The sequence below is a fragment of the Thalassophryne amazonica genome, chromosome 4, assembly GCF_902500255.1.
Source record: "Thalassophryne amazonica chromosome 4, fThaAma1.1, whole genome shotgun sequence".
NCBI classification, from domain to species: domain Eukaryota; kingdom Metazoa; phylum Chordata; class Actinopteri; order Batrachoidiformes; family Batrachoididae; genus Thalassophryne; species Thalassophryne amazonica.
The window spans coordinates 87,935,294-87,957,345 of record NC_047106.1 but is presented as its reverse complement, the minus strand read 5'-3'; the positions used below and the strand labels follow the sequence as shown (position 1 = coordinate 87,957,345).

Below are 22,052 nucleotides of genomic sequence, written 5' to 3'. Positions count from 1 at the left end.
CCCTGACTTGTCTAAAGAAAACTGGCAATAAAACTGATTATTATTTACAGGTTTTATCAAGTTTTAGAGATTTGCTTTCAGTTTGAGTTTGAGGAAGATAATTTTAGAAAATTTTATTCTTTATTTTTTGTTTTTCTTGTATTTAAAATGGCATAATCAAGTTAAAATGTATGAAATTCCAATTCATATATCATATTGTTATCAAAATTCAGTAAGGTATATCTTCTATTATACACTCCAAAGCTAAGGTGGAACTCTACTAGTGTTTACTAAGGTACACCTAAATATCTAAAAAAAAAAAAAAAAAAAAAAAAGTGAGAGAGAGAGTAGAGCCACTTAGGTGCCTGGTCTTGAGTACCATGGATGGAAGGTTGAAAAGCTTTTTTATCCCATGGGAACTCTCCCTACCCACCTAAGCAGCTCAAGAATATGGACAGCATGTTTACAAGTGACATTTACATGACAATTTATATGACAATATTGAGAGATGATAATTTGGCCATATTGTACAGCTCTACTGTCAACTGGCTGAAAACTTTGAATATTAATTTACATCTACATAAAAAAAATGCTTAAAGTGGCAGGGGGTTAAGATTGCTGTAATTGGGGGTCAGCTGAAAAGCAAAAAAAGAAAAATGCTTAAAAAGGTGGGGAGTATGGGGGGGCAGAGCCCCTCCAGAAGCTGAATGGCAAAATAAGGAAAATGCTTAAAGGTTTTAGTCACGCTCATGCTCCCAACAATTTTACTGAAAAAAGTGTGAAGGACCTAAATGATATGGTTAGACGGCGAGGAGTTTTTCCAGACATGTGAGAGGCAAATAAAGAAACATTTTTTAAAAGGTGGGGGGTCTGGGGGGGCGGAGCTCCCCCAGAAGCTGAAAGGTTTTTGCTATGCTAATGCTCTGCTGAAGCATTTACTCAAAATAAAGTCTGAAGGACCTAAATGACATGGTGAGATGCTGACGAGGTTCGCTCATTCATGTCCGTGACATATGCATATTAATAATAATAATGATAATAATAGTAGTAGTAACTATTTATATAGGAGTTACACAGGAATCAAAGCTATCAACAAAATAAATCCCAATAAAAAAATAATAAATGCCAATATTAAGAAATACACTCCAACAATGCACAAAAATCCCAAATTAAAGAGTGGATGTTTCAGAAAAAGGTGTGACTTATACTCCACTGTGACTTATACTCTGGTGTGACTTATATATGGGTTATTCCTCTTGAAGAGGCATTTTTTTAACAGGTGCGATTTATACTCTGGAAAATGTGGTACTGGGGTCGATTGAAACATTCTGCCTCCAATACAATTACTTCAGTAACAAGCAAGATATCAAGCTGAAACTGGTACGATAAAAATCCTTTACTTATTAACAACTGCTGCACCAGTTTTTACCTGCGATTTCAAGAATGCACAGAATCACCTTTGATGTCACATGTGCACAGTAATCTGTAAAAAAATGAACATGGACTGGCATTTCAAACAAGGTACTGTTGTTGAATTCTTCATGGCGGAGGGTTGTGCATCTGTGAATGTTCATCAACAAATGAGTGTCGTCCATGGTGACATCTGTGTGGATTTCATTCAAGTCAGGAGGTGGGCAAGGAGTCTGAAGGGCAAAAATCCAGCCACGGTGAGTCTGCATGACCAGACCAGTAACAGACATCCCATAAGAGCCAGAGATGGATGGACAGACGGATGAGCTGATAAAATTATGCAAACTCTTTGTCCCATGGATGCTTACTCTTGAAATGAAACAGAACCGTAAGTGGGTTCGTCAGGAACTTCTGATGATGCTTTCCTCCACTGGATTGTCACACACCTTTGCGCTTTTTTCTTTTCCCAAGCTGAAAAAACACCTGACGGGACACCGTTACACAAATGATGCAGAGGTGCAAGCAGCTGTGCGTTGCTGGTGCTGCAAGAACACCCCAGATTTCTTCACTGAGGAGATGCAAAAATATGCCTGCTGTTTGTGTAAGTGTGTGGAAATTGAAGGGAACTAATTGGAAAAGTCATGACAATGTCTGAAAGAGAACATGCCTAGTTTTTAGCAGATAAAGAAAAATGTTTAAAAAGGCGGGGGTCTGGGGGGGGGGGGGCACATTCAGTACATGTGAGTATCTTGCTTGTTGTTGAAATAATCGTGACCTGACCCTTTTATATTCTCTGCCTAATTTACTTTTATTAGTACTAGTTTAAGTAATTACTTGTACGGACAATAAGTTGTTACATTTCCAATGTCATGGTGCAATAAACTCAGAAGTGATCCTGAGTTTAAACTGGTTCATCGGAAAAAAGAACCCATTCATCATATTACAGAGGATCATACCGTTAGCACAGGGGTTGCTGCTACACTTGTCAATTCTCTTCTCGCAGTTGGATCCCACGTAGCCAGGTCGGCAGTGGCAGCTGTATCCTCCGGCAGGACTCTCCACACAGGTGCCGTCGTGAAAACACGGACCATCGGCGCACATCATCGCACTGATCTCACAGTTCTTCCCATAGAAGCCATGGGGGCACGTACACGAATAGTTGTTTTCCAAATCCTACACAATTATGAAAATAAAATGAGTGACATAAACAAGCAACAAAGATGTGCATTTATGAGAAATACACATTAAACCAGGAATATTCATCTTCTACCAAGAAAAATTTAATCTGTAAAGAATAAGATGTCACGAAACATGAAAAATTGTGCTTGACTCAAGGAGTGTAGTTCATAAAAATTGTGAAATAACTGTTGCAGGTGGGAAGTTTAGCCTCCCAAAATGGATTTGTATCTATAAGGTGAGTTGCCACTTTTTTAAACAGTACGAGGTCTGTTAGAAAAGTATTGGACCTTTTTAGTTTTTTCAAAAACCATATGGATTTGAATCACGTGTGACTGCATCAGCCAAGCTTGAACCTTCGTGCGCATGCGTGAGTTTTTTCACGCCTGTCGGTTGCGTCATTCGCCTGTGAGCAGGCTTTGAGTGAGCACTGGTCCACCCCTCTCGTCGTTAAGGAAATGGCGGAATGATTTGGAGCTTTGCTGCATCAATTTTTTCTTGAAACGGTGAGAGACCTCCAGGTGGACACCATTCGGAAAATTAATATGGCTTTCAGGGACGATTTTATGGGGATTACACAGATTAAGGAGTGCTCCAGCCGGTTTAACGACCGCCCACAGCGTCTGAGAGTGCGACGCGCTCCGAGCACCGATCGACAGGCTCAAACCCCACTGAAACAACCAGATCATTTCAAACGTGAAGGCTTTGTTGATCCGGGACGTCGTCTGACTTTCACAAAAAGGCAGAAGGCGTGGACATCAGCACTTTTTCGGCACATTCCACTGTTACAGGAGTTTTTTTCATGGAAAAAGAAGCGGATGAATGTGCCACCGTGCCGCTCACGGCGTTGCTTTGCGCCATGCGGCTCTGCCGCGATGCACGGAATTCCTCCGCATGTCTGTCTCAATGTGCCAAAAAAGTGCTGATGTCCACATCTTCCGCAATTCCTGTGCTAGTCAAACGACATACCGGATCAAGACAGCATCCAGTTTAGAAATGAACGGCACATTCCACTGTTACAGGAGCGGAGGAATCCCACGCTTCAATGATATTGAAGTCAGGAGGCTGAGATGGCCACTCCAGACTCCTCTCTAAACATAATATTTTTGGTTGTGGACAAAAAGTTGAGTTTTGGTCTCATCACTCCAAATAACTTTGTTCTTGGTGCTGTTTGGTGAATTTTAAGCGAGATACTTTGTGGCATTTGCATAGTAATGGCTTTCTTCTGGCGACTCAACCATGCAGCCCATTTTTCTTTCAAGTGCATCCTTATTGTGCATTTTGAAATAGCCACACCACTTTGTTTCAGAGAATCCTGTATTTCAGATGAAGTTATTTGTGTTTTTTTCTTTTTCCCCAAACAATTTTCCTGAAATTTCTGTTGGTCTACATGACCATGGTTTGGTTTCCCTCATTTTCCACATCAGCAGTTTGAACACTGCTGATTGGCATTCTTAGGTCCTTGGATATCTTTTTATATCCTGTTCCTATTTTATACAGTTCAATTACCTTTTCCTGCAGATACTTTGACAAGTTTTTTGCTTTCCCCATGACTCAGAAACCAGAAAAGTCAGTGCAGCACTGGATGAAAGATGCAAGGGGCTGTCAGGAGCCCAACAATTAACTGACCATTTATACACACACTGATTACAAGCAAGCAGATCACAGGTGAGGACCCCTTCACACATAACACAAGTGAAGCAGAATGGTGAATGAAGGAGGATTCGAATATCAGTCGTGGATAACTGGAGCCGCACTCAAATGCCTCATACAGCAGTTGCCACATCCATTCGAGCACAGCACATACACTCTACTTTCGCTTGCTGCTAGCGCCGGAAACCCATTTGAACGTCAGGCAAGATGAGGTCACACTGCCATCTGATCATGCTTGAAACATTCGCAGGGCATGTTGTACACAGGTCGGACATATCGTGCCACAGCCGAGGAGCTGTACGAAATCATCAGCCATGTCGAACCGTGGCCGAATAGAGCGACAGAGGCAGCCGTCACACCAGCGGCCAAGTGTCGGCGAATGCGGGACAAATGGCCATTCGACCAACTCTTGGCCGGAGTCCAGGTCCCACCCACGAAAATCCAACACCACTCATGGGACACTTAGAAAAGCTGGGGCCATTTGTTCTGCTAGCACAAAATAGAGAACAGGCACACCACTTTCGAGCTGGCTGTGCGAATGGCCCCACATTTACTAAGTGCCCCATGAGTGTGTTACCAAGCAACACAAATGGCATGTGAATGTGCTATCCCTCCATCACCACAAATGGCATGTAAGTGGGTGGTGTATCCTCCACCCAACACAAATGGCATGCAAGTGTGTTGTTACCCCCACACCATGATCCAACATTGTCAGGTGTGGCTGAGGTGGCCAGAGTGTGATCGCTGACCAGTGCGGTGCGCATCTGAATGGCTGTCATGTTCATGCATGATGGAACAGCTGACCGCTGTGTACTCACAACTCACAGCTGGAGAACACATATTGTTCCATGAACAACATCAGGTGTCCACACTCCATACAATGCACATGTGTGGGAGGGCTCTCATGCTGATAATTACGTACAAACAAGACCACATGACGATTTGCCAGCCACGTCTCAGCGTGCATGGCATGGTGTGAATTTGATTATCAGCCAGCCGGCCAGGCTAATGTCACTTCCACCACATAAATTGTAGTCCACATGACAAACAGAAGGAAAATAAATTAAAACATATATACGATAAGGAGAAAGGTGTGAACTCATTCATGTGTGATCACTTTGCTCATAGCGCCGTGGACACAGTGGGTGTATCAGCTGACCGCCAGCCAGCGACTCACTGTCAGCTGGAACTGACAAAGTGTACACAATGTCTTAAATTAAAACACAGAGAACAGAGAGAAGGAGGACAAATAAATACATACTACAATAACTAAATACATATTTACATAACAAATACATAAAATAAATCATCACAGAACAAAGGGACAGAGGGTGAGACTTTTTTTCTGTGAGCTGGTCCAGACAGGTGGGCATGCCGGTGGCAACAGCAGCTGCTGAGCACTGTGTCCTCATAACTCAAAGCTGGGGAACACATATTGTGACATGGCCACCAGCACCTGTCAACTTCCCACTGCAATGCACATATGTCAGCATGCTGTCCTCACATAGTAAGAAATACAAACACAAATCACCTTTGCAATGCGGAGAGCAGCAAGTGTGTCAGTGCGCACATCACCAGCCAGGCTGCCCCATGTGAAGATATTCGTCTGATCATGTGAAAGCACAGCTGCCGATCGAAACATCACATCCAGCACATGGGTTATGGGCCACATGACGCGGTGTCCTTAGGCGCGCCGCACATTGGACAGCTGGACATGCGGAGCCACTGATGTGCCCATAATATGAGCATTCAATCATGTCAGTTCATTACTTCTTTGTTTACATCCATGGTTCACATACAGAGGAACAGAAGGCTGATACTTTTATTGTCCGCTCTTTCTAACAGGAATTAAATATTAAAAATTGCGGGGGTTTTCCTGTTTTTTTGTTGTTGTTGTTTGTTTACAGTGAGAACAGAATCATGACAGCAACGTAATCATCTTACATTTAAACAGTATATTCATTGTTCTTATAATGTTCTGTGCTGTTTCATTATTTTGTTCTTACACATTTTAGCTGATTTATGTACATATGTCCAGCATCTAATTGCTCGCTGCTGTGTTAGCGTGATGTGGTATCACACCTCCCATGTGTTATACTGTGTCACTGCATCACCGCGGGATCATTCATGCCTGTCTGACCGTGTGTCCCTCCTGGCATCAGATGGAAGTTTTGGCGGTTCCCAAATTCAGTTTTTTCACCCTTTCTCAGCTGGTTTCTGCTTGTTTTGCCAAACTTTGTGTTATGTGTGAAGGGGCCCTGAGGATGGTTACCTTTAGTAGCCATTCAAACCTATTTGTGTCAACTTGTGTGCATGATATCAAGCTAAATTCATTAGGGTATGTAAACTTTTGATCAGGTTAATTTGGTTAGTTTCTGTTGTCATTATGATTTAGAAAGAGTAAACATAGTTGTTTGACAGTAAATGGTTTCAAACAACCCCTAACTATCAGTGAAAAAAAAAATCTTTGTGTTATTCATATTCTCTGGAAAAATGACCATAAAATCAAAAATTCTGCCAGGGTATGTTATGAACACAACTGAATATCTATCGATCTATGTGTGTGTGTGTGTGTGTGTGTGTATATACACACATATATTATAATACCCAAGTGACCTCTGTGTGCATGTATGCGTGTGTTCATGTGTATGACTTTGATCACAGAAAAACTGGGGAGAGCTGACAGTTGCCATTTGGTATGCTTATATATTTTGGGTCAAGGATAAAAGCTGCCAAAATGGAATACGGATAGGACTAATATTTTTGGAGAAACTATGTATATTAGCTAACAACACTGAACAATGGACATTGTTAATTACATACTGGATGCCATTCCAGTAGGGGGTGGTAAATAATTCCAGTAGGGGGTGGTAAATAATCTTTATATTAAAAGAGTGAGTGAGTGAGTGAGTGATTTTGTTTAGTAAGTTCAATGTAAGTACATAATATAAAAATTGCAAGCTGGAAAACATCCTCACAGCATGATGCTGCCACCACCATGCTTCACTGAATGGGTGGCGCCTTGTTTCCTCCAAACATGAAGCCGGGCATTCACGCCAAAGAGCTCAAACTTTGATTCATCAGACCAGAGAATTTTGTTTCTCAGGGTCTGAGAGTCCTTCAGGTGCCTTTTAGCAAACTCCAGGCTTGCTGCCATGTGCCTTTAACTAAAGAGTGGCTTCCGTCTGGCCACTTGACCATACAGGCCTGATTGGTGGATTGCTGAAGAGATAGATGTACTTCTGGAATGTTCTCCTCTCTCCACACAGGAATGCATGAGCTTTGACAGAGCTCTAGCAGATCAAGAACCAAGAACTAACTAAGGCTCTTCTTCCTTGATCACTCAGTTTAGATGGGTGGTTAGCTCTAGGAAGCGTCCTGGTGGAGCCAAATGCCTTCTATTTATGGATGATGGAAGCCACTGTGCTCATTGGGACCTTCAAAGTAGCAGAAATGTTTCTGGACCCTTGAAACAACCCTGTATCTGTAGCCTACAGGCAATTCCTTTGACTTCATGCTTGGTTTATACTGTGGGACCTGTAGACAGGTGTGTGCCTTTCCAAATCATGCAGAAGCAATTGAATTTACTCCAATTAAGCTGTAGAAATATTTCAAGGATAATCAGTGGGAAAAGGATGCACTTAAGCTTCATGGCAAAGGCTGGGAAGACTTATGAACATGTGATTTCTTTTTTATTTTTAATAAATTTGCAAAATTCTCAAAAAAATGTGTTTTGCATTATCATGATGGGATATTGTATGTAGAATTTGAAGAAAAAAAATGTTTTTCATTCATTTTGCAAAAAAAGTTGTAACATAAAAAACTGTGGAAAAGTGCAGCGCTGTGAATGCTTTCTGGATGCACTGTATATATCTATATTATAATAGCCAAGTGTCCTCTGTGTGCGTGAGTATGGCTTCAATCACGGCGAAACCGGGCAGAGCTGACATTTGCCGTTTGGTATGCTTAAGTATTCTGGGACAAGGATGAATGCTGCAAAACAGAAAGTTCATAGGACAAATATTTTTTAAGAAATTAGAAATTTTAGCTAACCAGTAAACAATGGATGTTGTGCTGCAATGAACCATGGGGACAACTGTATGTAACTGTATTTAAGCAAAAGCAAAAACTGTTAAAAAAAAATCCTGACAGTGATTCTTACATTTATGTTGACTTCTATTTCATTACAGATGGTATGAACCCAACATATTTCATGTCATTATTTTTTGTTTTGTTTTATTTTTCTTTTTGTTTGCTTGCTTGTACTTCCATAACCAGCAACATTCATAATATGTACTTTGAGAATCATGATGCTGACAGTCTTAGTTTTAGAGTTATTGTCTAAGAAGATGGCAGAGCGTACAGACACAGTGGCTCGAGGCTAACCACTATTTTGCACTTTATGGTGTTTTGTAGTTTATTTATTCTTCTCCAAACGTGCCACAGCAATCTCATCTGTAGCCGCCAAAACCTGATAACATTGGATTTCAGGCAAAAATGGAAATTACTACTGCCTTTTCACAGACCCACAACATTCCACCAGAGATAGCTAGACCACTGCGCAACCCGTGGTTTGTTATCAGACCTAGCAGGCGACAGAGGCGGTTCAGGGAGAGGAAGCAGAAATGCGAATGCCAGGCAGGCCTGGCATGCCCAGCAAGGGAACCAACCCCACAGACCTCTGCTACCACCTACCTTCCTCACAAATGCCAGATCCCTTGCAAACAATATGGATGATCTGCAGTCACTCATCGCCTAAAACTGCCACATCTGTAAGTGTTGTCTGCTGACTGTTAGCGAATCGTGACTGTGCTCACATATCCCCAACACCACAGTGGAGCTAGCAGGCCACACCATTCACTGCTACGACTGGACCGGAGCCTACAGTAAAAGCATAGGAGAGGGACTCTGTGTTTACGTGCTTGAGTACTGGCGCTCGGACAGCAGAGTAATAGACAATGACTGCTCACCAGACCTAGAGGCTATGTCTGTCCAGTGACGACCCTTCTACCTGTCACGGGTCCTAATGGTAGCCATTGTGACTGCTGTTTACATAACTCCTGATACTAACCTTAGCACGGCACTCAGCCTGCTCCAGGTCCTGGTGTCAACAGAGGGCTCATCCGGATGGTGTGCACATCATTACTGGGGACTTTAATAAAGCATGCCTCAAGACTGTTCTCCCCAAACTCCATCAGCACATCAAGTGTGCAATGAGGGGAGAAAACACACTTGATCATGTTTATTCCAACATAATGCATGCCTTCAATGCGACCACCCTGCCTCACCTCGGACAATCAGAACACCTTTCTCTGCTCCTCTTTCTATCTTACAGCCCCCTCAGGAAGCAAACAAAACCAGCCACCCAGACCATCAAAGCCTGGACTGAAAATACCCTTGCCCAGCTGAAAGACTGCTTTGCCTACAAAGAGTGGAGCATTTTTGAAGATCAGGACCTGGACACACAGACAGAGTCTGTCCTCTTCTACATCACGTGCTGTGTAGAAAATGTCACAGAGGACAAACATTTCCGGGTCTTTCTATACAGGAAGCCCTGGATGACAAACGAAGTTAAGACCCTGATCAGAGCTCAAAACTCAATCTTCAAGATGGGAGACAGAACTCTCTACAGCACCGCCAGAGCTGAACAGAGCAGGGACATCAAACAGGCTAAGGACTCATACAAAAGTAAAATAGAGGGATACCTGATGGAAAATAACCCATATCAGATGTGGAGGGGCAACCAGGCCCTAACCAACGATAACCCCAATTCCAATGAATTTGGGATGTTGTGTAAAATGTAAATAAAAACAGAATAGAATGATTTGCAAATCCTCTTAAATCTATATTCAGCTGAATACACCACAAAGACAAGATATTTAATGTTCAAACTGATAAACTTTATTGTTTTTGTGCAAATATTTGCTCATTTTGAAAGGGATGCCTGCAACATGTTTTAAAAAAGCTGGGACAGTGGTATGTTTACCACTGTGTTACAACACCTTTCCTTCTATAACTACAGTCAATAAGTGTTTGGGAACTGAGGACACTAATTGTTGAAGCTTTGAAGGTGGAACTCTTTGCCATTCTTGCTTGATGTACGACTTCAGTTGTTCAACAGTCCGGGGTCTCCATTGTATTTTGCACTTCATAATGCGCCACTAAATGGGCGACAGGTCTGGACTGCAGGCAGGCCAGTCTAGTACCTGCACTCTTTTACTACGAAGCCACACTGTTGTAACACGTGCAGAATGTGGCTTGGTACTGTCTAGCTGAAATAAGCAGGGACGTCCCTGAAAAAGACATTGCTTGGATGACAGCATGTGTTGCTCCAAAACCTGGATGTACCTTTCAGCATTGATGGTGCCATCACAGATGTGTAAGTTGCCTATGCCATGGGCAGTAATACACCCCCATACCATCACAGATGCTGGCTTTTGAACTTTGTGCTGATAACAATCTGGATGGTCTGTTTCCTCTTTTGTCCGGAGGACACAACATCCATGATTTCCAAAAACAACTTGAAACGTGGACTCATCAGACCACAGCACACTTTTCCACTTTGCATCTGTCCATTTCAAATGAGCTCAGGCCCAGAGAAGGTGGCGGTGTTTCTGGATGTTGTTGATGTATGGCTTTCGCTTTGCATGGTAGGGTTTTAACTTGCACATGTAGATGTAATGACAAACTGTGTTAACTGACAATGGTTTTCTGAAGTGTTCCTGAGCCCACGCGGTAAGATCCTTTACACAATGATGTCGGTTTTTAATGCAGTGCCGCCTGAGGGATCAAAGGTCACAGGCATTCAATGTTGGTTTTCGGCCTTGCCGTTTACGTGTAGAAAGTTCTCCAGATTCTCTGAATCTTCTGATTATATGATGGACTGTAGATGATGGAATCCCTAAATTCCTTGCAATAGAATGTTGAGAAACATTGTTCTTAAAGTGTTGGACTATTTTTTCCACACAGCTGTTCACAAAGTGGTGATCCTCACCCCATCTTTGCTTGTGAATGGCTAAGCCTTTTGGGGATGCTCCTTTTATACCCAATCATGACACTCACCTGTTTCCAATTAGGTGTTCTTTGAGCATTCATCAACTTTCCCAGTCTTTTGTTGCCCCATCCCAACTTTTTTGAAATGTGTTGCAGGCATCCATTTCAAAATGAGCAAATATTTGCACAAAAACAACAAAGTCTATCAGTTTGAACATTAAATTTCTTGTCTTTGTGGTGTATTCAATTGAATATAGGTTGAAGAGGATTTTCAAATCATTATACTCTGTTTTTATTTGCATTTTACACAACGTCCCAACTTCACTGGAATTGTGGTTGTACAAAGGCCACCCCTTCCAACATCCTCCAACATCAGCAGCACACTGGCAGAGGAGTTGAACAGCTTTTTTGCCCGGATCGAGACCACCACCACACTGCAGTCACTGTCTCCCCCTGGTTCCAGCACATCACTTCTCTCTCTCCAGGAGCATGAGCTGAGGAAACAATAAGAGCAGTGAACCCCAGGAAAGCTGCTGGCCCTGAGTGCCGTTTTCCTGGGGTCACAACTATCTGCACATGCTTTAATCTCCATGGGCGGTAATTAAAGCATGTGCAGACCAACTGGCAGGGATCCTCACTGAACTCTTCAACCTCTCCCTGACACATGCCACCATTCCCACATGTCTGAAGGCCTCCACCATTGTCCCAATCACCCCAAACACTGCCATAGACAGCCTGCATCATTACAGACCCATTGCCCTGACAGTTATAATCATGAAGTGCCTGGAGAGATCAGTCTCCCAGCCAGTGGTGGGCACAGATAACCAAAAAATTAACTTTGATAAAAGATAATCAGATAACTGAAAAGTTATGTTCGATAAAGATAAAACAATAAACCACCCAAAAATGTATCGGAAGTTACAGATAACCGATAACAGATAAATTCCAATATTATCTCTTATATGCATTTACAACTACTAGTAAAACAAATTTAATAGCTTCTAATAATATTAAAAGTAACAACAAACCCAAACAATGAGACCACACTTTTTTCTTTCAACATTCTGCCCCTGCTGGAAGCTCTTGTTTACTACAGCACTCCCAGCACAGAGGTACCCCGAGAGCAACCATAAGGCCAGCTCTCTATGAATTACAATGCTCCGGTCAGGCGGAGGTCTTGAAAAATAAAGTCATGCTGTGTTATGGTTTTGATTTATAAATAACATTAATACCGATAGAATAACTCCATTAATGTCAATTCTGTCATTTGTACAAAGTTAAAATATAACATATATCTTTTAATGTTGAATAATGCACTAATTCTGAGGTTCTGTAACAGACAGATCGCAAAGGATTCTAGGTAAAAGTGCCTCTGCTAAACACTGATTGGTTCAGTCATTCATTATGTAAACCAACACGTTAATGTGACATCCGTCGTGTGTTGGTGTTTAAAGATAAATGTGCTTTTGTAAAATATTCCTTTTTTTATTTGTAAAAACAGGCATTTTTACGGAGCCCTGCAAGTGTCATCGCAAAATGTTTTGCATGTGGAGAGCATGTGCGCACGTTTTATGATGTTGTAAAACATGCTTTACACTGTGCGAGATGATTTTTCATGCAGGAATTTTTTGGACCGAGTTTCAGGTTAATCATGCGTCCTGCGTCGTGTAGTGTACATGGAGTATCAAGCTGCGGTCAACATCTGATGACCACATCCTGATCGCCGATCGTATGGACGAATGAGAATCAAACCTGTTTGATATTATTGTGCTGAAAAGCTACAAGCATCCAAACGCTTGCACTCTGCCTGTGCAAACACTGCAGAGCTGTCTTGTAATGTTATTATTATTATTTTGCTGTTGTTTAGTTTTGTTTTTAAACTTCATTTGTAAAAAAAAAAAAAAAAAAAAAGCCATTTGCAAAGCCACAAAGTTGATTTGACAATCATCTGATATAACCGGGGTCAAAATAAATAGAACACTGCCATCTACTGGTTCCCAGACGCTTAGTACTTAGGGCGAATACTGCCATGAACACTACTGGCCAGTAGATGGCAGTAGAGGCCTTGAAAACAAAATTCCAGATAATCCCTGTCTGCTACATTTAAAATGCGTGGAATTTAACAAACGCAAACATAAAATCAACGTCTATAAACGCAGAATATACACCGTGTACACCTACGCCTGCTCTCTAAGCCACCTAACCAATGGCATTAAAAAGTATGCAGATGACACCATACTGGTTGGACTCATCTGCAACAGGGACGAGACTGTGTACAGGGCCAAGGTGGAGGAACTGTTGCTCTGTTGCTCAGAGAACAACCTGACCCTGAACGTTAATGAAACAAAAGAACTCATCATGGACTTCAAGAAGAAAAGACAGGACCACATCCCCCCGCCTCAAAAGTGGAGAACAGGTGGAAACTGTTACCACCTTCAGGTTTCTGGGGACCCACATCTCTGCAGGCAGCACCTGGACCTCCAACATCAGGGGTCTGGTTAAGAAGGCTCATCAGTGGCTACACTTCTTGCATGTCCTCAGGAAGAACAACCTGGAAACAAAGCTGCTGCTGGCCTTCTGTCACTCCTAGGTGGCGAGCGTACTGACATAGTATCTGGGTGTGTAATATGCAGGCTCAACAGCTGAGGACAGAAAGGCGGTGCAGAGTCATTAACACTGCCCTAAAGATCACTGGCTGCCCTCTGCTCAGCCTGGAAAACACTGCCACATCCTGCTGCCTTAGGAAAACCAAGGCCATCACAGGAGACCTCTCACACCATGCCTACCCCCTTTTTGACCTGTTGCCCTCTGGGAGATGCTACAGGTCAACAAAGTCCCACACCAGCAGGCTGGCAAACAGCTTCTTCCCCTGGGCCATATGTACTACATACACACACTCACCCACAGACCTACTCCCATAAGCATTCCTCCTGGTCTTCTGTCAGTAAAGGATCAATTGTTCCCTCTGGAGCAGGGGACAGATATTGCCAAATGTGGAGGAGTTCAAGTATATAAGGGTTTTGTTCACAATTGAGCATACAATGGAGTGTGAGATTGATAGATGGACTGGGTCTGTATCTGAGGTACTGAAAACACAGCACCGGACCACTGTATTGAAGAAAGAGCTGAGTCAGAAAGCAGGACTCTCGATTTACCAGTCAATTTACCCTCATATCCTCACCTATGTCCATGAACCTTGGGTAATGCCCAAAACAACATGGTGATGGAAAAGACATTCCTCCGTCGGGTATCTGGCCTTACAAAGGGTAAGAAACTCCAATATCCAGGAATGACTTAGAGTAGAACTGCTGCTACTTCACAGTGAAAGGAGTCAGCAGAGGTGGTGAAAGCATCTGCTGAGGATGCCCAGTGGTCGCCTCCCAAGGGAGCTCTCCCAGGCTCGTCTAACTGGGAGGACAATCCAGGGAACACCCAGAGCATACTGAATGGATTATGTTTCCCAGCTGTTTTGGGAAGGCCTCAGGATCCCCCAGGAAGGAGTGTGGGATGAGCTGTTTGATCTTCTGCCACTGCGACTTGGACCGGAATAAGCATCAGAAAATGAATGAATGGAAAATCAGTGAACACAATACAAAAAAGTTGGGATGGGGCAATTTAGGGAAAGTAAGTAAGTCCCTTCGGCTGCTCCCTTGATTGCACTTGGGGTTTGCCACAGCAAATCCAAGGTGGATCTGCATGTTAAATTGGCACAAGTTTTACGTTAAATTGGCACAAGTTTTACGCCGGGTGCCTTTCTGGAAGCAACTCCACATTACATGGAGAAATGTGGCAGGGGTGGGATTTGAACTGGTGACCTACCGCACCGAAAACAAGTGCACTAACCACTTTTCCACCACCCCTGTGGGCAATTTAGGGAAAGAGGTAAAAATAAATAAATATAGATGTTATTTCAAACAGATGTTAACCCTCTGAGGTCAATGGACCAATTCTGACATTTTTCTATGAATAGATCAGGGAAGGAACATCAGAGAAACTTCATTTGACCACTTCCTGAAAATACAAATTAACTTTCATAGAGGCTGGAAAATATCACATGGGACTCTCTTTCTCCTCATTTCAACACACTGATGGTACTCAGTCTGTCTGAGGCATTAGAGCAGAAAGATGCTCACTTCTACTGAGAGAACAGGAAGAAATGCTTCTAATCTTAAAAGTAGGAAGAATTGCCTTTTCAACTACTGGAAAACACTTTCAGTCTTTTACAAAAGGAATTAGATGTGTTAAAACACATGCATTGGAATACCCCCACCCCAGCCAATAGATGTACAGTGCAGCTGAAGACTCTTCAGGGCTTCACCACTGTTATCTCCTGATTTAGAAGGAGAACAGCATACAGCTGAGTTGGTTAAGTGCAGTGACTGTAGTGACTGTACATTAGCCTGATGAGTTCAACATCATCATAATTATTTGTGTCTGTGTTTGACAAACCTGGCTGCATATTAGTCATGTTCAAAATGATCATAAATCCCTCTGTATTATTTCTGGTATCATAATGAACATCCATGATGGATGTGAACAGTGAACATGCACCCCAACATTTTTTGGAAACTATTGCAGGCCTGAAATGCAGGACTGGATGTACATTCTTCTGCTCTCGGCTGCTCCCATTAGGAGTCACAGCAGCAGGTCAACCATTTCCATCTCACCCTGTCCTCTGTTTCTTCCTCTGTCATCTCAACCAATTGCAAATCCTCCCTCAGCACATCCATAAACCTCCTTTTTGGCCTCCCTTTTCTCCTTTTAGTAGAACATGTTGAAAAGTGGAGCGTTTGTGGAAATCCACAAAGCTCCAGGTTCACCTCCTTCATCTAAAGGAGCTTTTAATTTCATTCAACAATATGGTGAAAGATGTGAGGGCTGACAGAACCCAAACGTTTTACTGGACACAGATATATATAATCACACCTGCATCTCTTCCTGCTGTCATTCAATCTAATGAAGACTGTGAGAACTTTGTCATTTTTTGTCAATAAAATCCATGATATCAGGGCAAACATCAACCCCTCTCTTCCTTCTGCTGTCCAGTGTCTCACCCGGACATAAGTACTGGACAGTTTCACACCAATATCACTGAAAGAGCTCATCAGTCTGGTTGAGAGAATGAAACCTTCCTCCTGCCCGCTCAATATCATGCACATCTCATTATTCATAAGGTTATTCTCACCACTGCCCTGTGTGTTTTATCAGTAATTAACAGATCATTTATTTTTGGCTGTGTCCCTCAGTATTTCAAAGAGGCTGTTATTCACCCTCTTTTAAAAAAGCCCAATGCTAACCTTTCTCTTCCTCAGAATTTTAGACCAATTTCAAAGTTGCCTTTTATCTCCAAAATTTTAGAAAAAGTGGTGACAAACTGATTAACGATGTTTTAGCTGAACACAATGTTCTTGACAAATTTCAATCTGGGTTCCGTCACTTGCATTCTACTGAAACAGCTCGTCTTAGAGTTTCAAATGATATTTTAATGCACAGAGATGCAGGTAAATATTCGGTACTTGTACTTTGGATCTGTCTGCAGCTTTTGACACTGTTGATCATAGTGTTTTAATTGAGAGATTAAGGACATGGGTGGGCATTTCTGGGTCAGCTCTAGATTGTTTTTCATCCTATCTCTATAACAGAAATTTCTCAGTTGCAGCAGCTAAATATACATCCTCTTCTGCCATTCTGTCCTGTGGTGTGCCCCAAGGTTCTGTTCTGGGACCTATTCTATTTGCATTGTACTTGCTCCCACTTGGACATATTTTGAGTTCCTTTAATGATGTCTCGTATCATTGTTATGCAGATGACATACATCTATACATTTCCTTTTCTCCACAAAATGTTTGCAAAGTATCTGAACTTAAAAACTGTATTAATGTCATAAAACTGGATGGCTCCTAACTTGTCCCTTAATACTTCAAAAACTGAAGTCCTTGTTTGTGCCCCTGAGGAGTTTGTTCCCTCGGTGATAAAGAACATTGACCCTCTCTCCTCATTTGTTCACTCAGCAGTGAGAAATTTGGGTGTTACATTTGACCAGGCTCTCATATTTGATGCATGTTACCCATCTTGTGTAATCATGCTTCTTTCATTTACAGAACATTGCCCGCCTTAGAAATACTGTTTCTCAAGCTGAGCTCAAACAGATCATTCGTGCCTTAATTTCTTCAGGTCTTGATTACTGTAATTCACTGTTCTCTAGCCTCAGCAACTCTTCATTGAACCGTCTACAAATGGTGCAGAATGCAGCTGCAAGGCTCTTTACAAGGTCTTTGAAGTGGTCATATGTAACACCCATTCTGTCCTCTTTGCATTGGTTGCGAATTGCAATGTATAATAGTGGTGATGACTTTTAGAACTCTGCATGGTCAAATGCCACTTTACATCAGTGAACTCTTGCACCCGTATGTGACAAGTAGGTCTCTGAGGTCCTCAGACCAGAACCTGTTGGTTGTAACAAGGTCAAGGCTGAAGACCAAAAGAGGCTGTGCATTTGAGGCTGTAGCACCCAAACTTTGGAATGCACTGCCACTACACCTACGTTCCATGGACTCTGTTGGAACTTTTAAGGAGAAGCTCAAGACCTATTTGTACAGACTTGCTTTTAACTAGTTTTATGTTATTGCTGCTTTTAGTTTCTGCAGTTTTATTTCTGTGTTTTTAAATTCTTGTAAAGCCCTTGTGATTTTATCTTGAAAGGTGCTATACAAAGAAACTTTACTTACTTACTCCTCCTGCCTGTTGACTTCATCCTCATCCTTCTTCCTATATACGCTGTGTCCCACCTCTGCACATGTCCAAACCATTTCAATCTTGCCCCTGATTTTGCCTCCAAACCATCCTGCCTACCTGTCCTACCTAAGCTGTCCCTTCTAATTTTGTCCATCCTCGTCACTCCCAAGGAAAATTGCAGGATTTTCAGCTCTGCCACCTCCAGCTCCATCTCGTGTCTTTTTGTTAGTGCCACAGTCTCAAAGCCGTACAACATAGTTGGTCTCACTATCTTGTAGATTTTGCCCTTCACTCTTGCAGATATCCTTCTGTCACAAATCGCTCCCACCGCCTTGCCCCACCCACCTTGCCTGCGCTGTCTTCTTTATCTCTCTACCACAATCTCTATAACTTTAGACAGTTGACCCCAAGTATTTAAACTCATCTAGCTTCACAATCTCTACTCCTTGTAACCACACTATTCCACTGGGCTCCCTTTCATTCACACACATACTCATTCTTGCTCCTACTGACTTTCATTCCCTTGCTCTCCAGTTCATATCTCCACATCTACAGGCTAGCTTCAACATGCTCTCTACCCTTATTACAGATCACAAAGTCATCAGCAAACATCATAGTCCTTAGCATTTGCCACTCCTCTGTTTCTCCTTATACTTTCTGAACATCTTCATTCCACCACCAAGCCTCCTTGTTTTCCTTCCACTGTACAAACGTCACACCTTCCTAGCTGTCTCCCTCACCACATCTGCAGTCCTTTTCCAATTGAACAAAATGAGTTCACCTCCACCCTGAAGTTCACACAACAGCCTTCCTCCTTCAGCTTACACCATCTGATGCTTTGATGAGCTCTTACTCTCTTCCTGTTGTTCACCTCTGAAGTCATTTTCACCTCTAAAGTCATCCTACAAACCATCATCTGATGTTGTCTAGATACACTCTCCCTTGCTACCACCTTATAGTATCCATTTTCTTTAAAGTTGCATCCCCCATTCTGTGCTCCTCCTTTTTCTGAAAGTAAGTATTCACTGCAGCCATTTCCATCCTTTTTACAAAATCAGCTATCATCTGCTCTTCTACATTCCTGTCCTTGATATCATATCTAAGCATTCCTACCTCATCACCTCTGTTCCCTTTACCAACATGCCCACTGAAGTCCGCTCCATCACCACTCTTTGATGCTTGATACTCTCCAACACCTCATCTAATTCATTCCAGAAATCATATTTCTCCATCTCACAACCTAACTGTTTGGCATATGCACTGATGACATTCATCATCACCCCTTCAATTTCCAATGAATTTTTAACATCTCAGTCTATCAGTTTGTCAACCCCTGTCCTGTCACTGAATAGCACAACTGTCAGTTGCTTTCCACTTGAGAGTTTGCCAAAAGATGCATGGTTTACTATGGACAAACATGTTTGCAGACATGATCATGTACCATTTCTGTTTCAAGCTCAGGCTTCAGATGAAAATAGGTTCATGTGGGATAGACCTTAGACTCACCAATCACTTAACTTTCATGTCTTTTGGAAGTGGGAGGAAGCCCAGACACCAAGACGGAACCACCCGCATTTACTTTTATTAAATGTATTTGGTTGTGCTATATTTAGCCTGGTTTGTGGTGTTTAAAATTTTTGTTTGCACTTTTTTGTGTTTTAATATATTCATTAAAATGGTAAGTCATCAAATGTCAGCCAATGTACCCCTGCCCACACACACAGCCACCACAACCAAATTACCCAAATTAAACAAAAATGGTATCAACTCCTTGTGTTGTGTTTGTGCTGGTTTGTGTTGTTAAAGTTTTTATTTGTGCTGTTATCATTTCTAATATAATAAAAAGGGTAAGGGGTCATTTGGGGGCTAAAATATTGACCTAGAAATTTGCAACTTACAAACCAGATGCAAAGTTGTTTCAATAGTAGAGTCAGAAAATGACCATTAGGTGTTGATGTCCTTTTAAATTTGAAAGAAAACCAATTTGACCAAAGTGTATTTATACAAGTACTTATATTGTCATTTTAAATCATTAAAAATATTTATAATGTAAAGATAAGACTTTTCTTTCCAAAGAATACCATGAACAATATCATCCCAGTCTGAATACACTTGAACTATTTTGTAGTAAATAGTTCTCTAAGAAAATAATTCTATTGTGCTGTGTGGGTGAAAGCTATGTTCTACAAATGTATGTTTCACAGGGGTCAAAAGGAGAAACAACAGGAGTTGAGAAAGAAATTCCTCATTAGCAGAATCATACATGAAGGAATTGCATCAAACAGTATAGAATTTTTTTTTTTTTTTTTTTTGAGACAGGAATGTTATAAACTGAGATGAATTCTGAATTGTATAACTTACAAAACTGTAAAGGTTGTAAAGCTGACCCCTTGTGGTTTTACACAATGCTTGGGCATGAAATGTTGAAACTTAACATTTCACCCTCTAATTTTTGCCATTTGGCATCTTATTCTTTTCAGAAAAATTGAGTTGAACTTGAAAGTTCTTACTTTTTTAGCATTGTGCAAATTAAACCCATTCATAAATGGTAGCATCTCACTAGGCTGCGACTGGCAGAGAGTAGGCAGAGACACAAAATTGTGCCAAAAGAACACATTAATGCAAGGCGGCTGACTGTCGGCTGAAAGCTGTCTGGAGTGGCAGCGAAAATACAGCCACAAATCCCAAGCAGTCTGCAAACATTGCGCAAGACACTGAAATGCCAGCACACACGCAAAAGTTGACCGGCACTGGTATGGCCTTTGCACGTGCAAGGATTTGCACGCGAATACCACACGGCACTCTCATGGATGTTGATCGCCACTGGGATGGCTGAAATGATGACACGTTTGAGCACACAGTGCTCAGGGTGGCTGTGGACTATTGTATTGTTATTATGTGAAAGAGGCTGTGAAAGTTCACCTGATTTTAGGCAGAAAAAGCACTGTAAATAAAAAATAAAATAATAAAGAAATTAATGTTCATAAATAATTAATAATTTAAAAAAGAAAGGTAAAGAATGGACAGCCAGTCATAGACTGCAGAATGATGGCCATGACCAGCATCTCTCCTCCCTAACTGGACAGGACACATATAGCAGGAATGCGCATACATAGGCATGCCACGCATAAAACCTAAGCCCTTTTAAAGCTTCTAAAACTCCGTAACTCCATGGCTAAGCAATCACGTCAAAGTAGGCATAACCCTTTCAAAGTTCTCCATCACGTTGGTGGGTGTCGCAATGTAATTTAATGCCAGAACAGTAGGGGCTGCAACTTGAAGCATGCAGGGGCTTTCTTGCTGCCTGCAAGACCACTGCTACTGGTTATTTTTGTATTTATTTAAATTTTCTTGAGACAAATTTGTCCTTCAATGACCTCCACCTCTTTATACAATCATCAACCTCAAAACCAACATTACGTGCAAATTTCCATCCATGAATTGCTGGTCATTTGAGCGTCTTTGTAGTTTTTTGATGCTATGTTGTAAAGATGGCCCTATATGCAGACTTCCTCTGCCAAATGTTCCTCTATTTGATCCATAATCAGAACGTAATCACCGGGCGCACTGCAAACACTTTTAAATATAATGGAAGATGAGGGAGTGAAACCAGAAAAATTACCAATCAAAGCCGTGGGGTCTCTGTCGTGTTAGGGTTTGGTCGCTGTACCCGACAACCTCATTGAAGCGGGGCTGGATGTCCCCGTACCAGACTACATCACTGAAATGGAGCAGAGCACCTCTGCTTCTGAAGGCATCAGTGCAGCAGGGATAATCATCTCCACCTGCTGGCCGCCTGGCCACACTGCAACCTTCATAGAGGACTCCTGCCAGCCGAGGAGCCAGTCACCGGCTTCATTTCTCAGCTCCAGATGACCACACAGCCGGGCTCGGCTTTTGCCGTCCACCAGCCTCCACTTTTAGTGGAGGAGGACCTTTTAAGTCTTCATGTTGGACTGTAATGTTGAATCATTGTCTCCTAGGTGCTTTGCCAAGGTTTGGGGGTGTGCTTGCCATTCCTCTGCCCACCTCCCGCCCAGTATGGGGTTTTGGGCATTTGGGTTTTTGTTTGGTTTTCTTGTGTTTGTTCCGTGTCCCTTGCCTTT

General features: G+C 42.1%; 1 protein-coding gene across 1 annotated transcript in view; it reads right to left on the bottom strand.

Moving 5' to 3' along the window:
* The window catches only part of dlc (deltaC), a 336,546-nt gene that overhangs the window by 159,777 nt on the left and 154,717 nt on the right, over nucleotides 1–22,052 (bottom strand). The window contains exon 7 of the mRNA XM_034168222.1: nucleotides 2,346–2,562. Within this exon, the coding sequence (XP_034024113.1) occupies nucleotides 2,346–2,562 (217 nt within the window). The remainder of the gene's footprint in view (nucleotides 1–2,345; nucleotides 2,563–22,052) is intronic.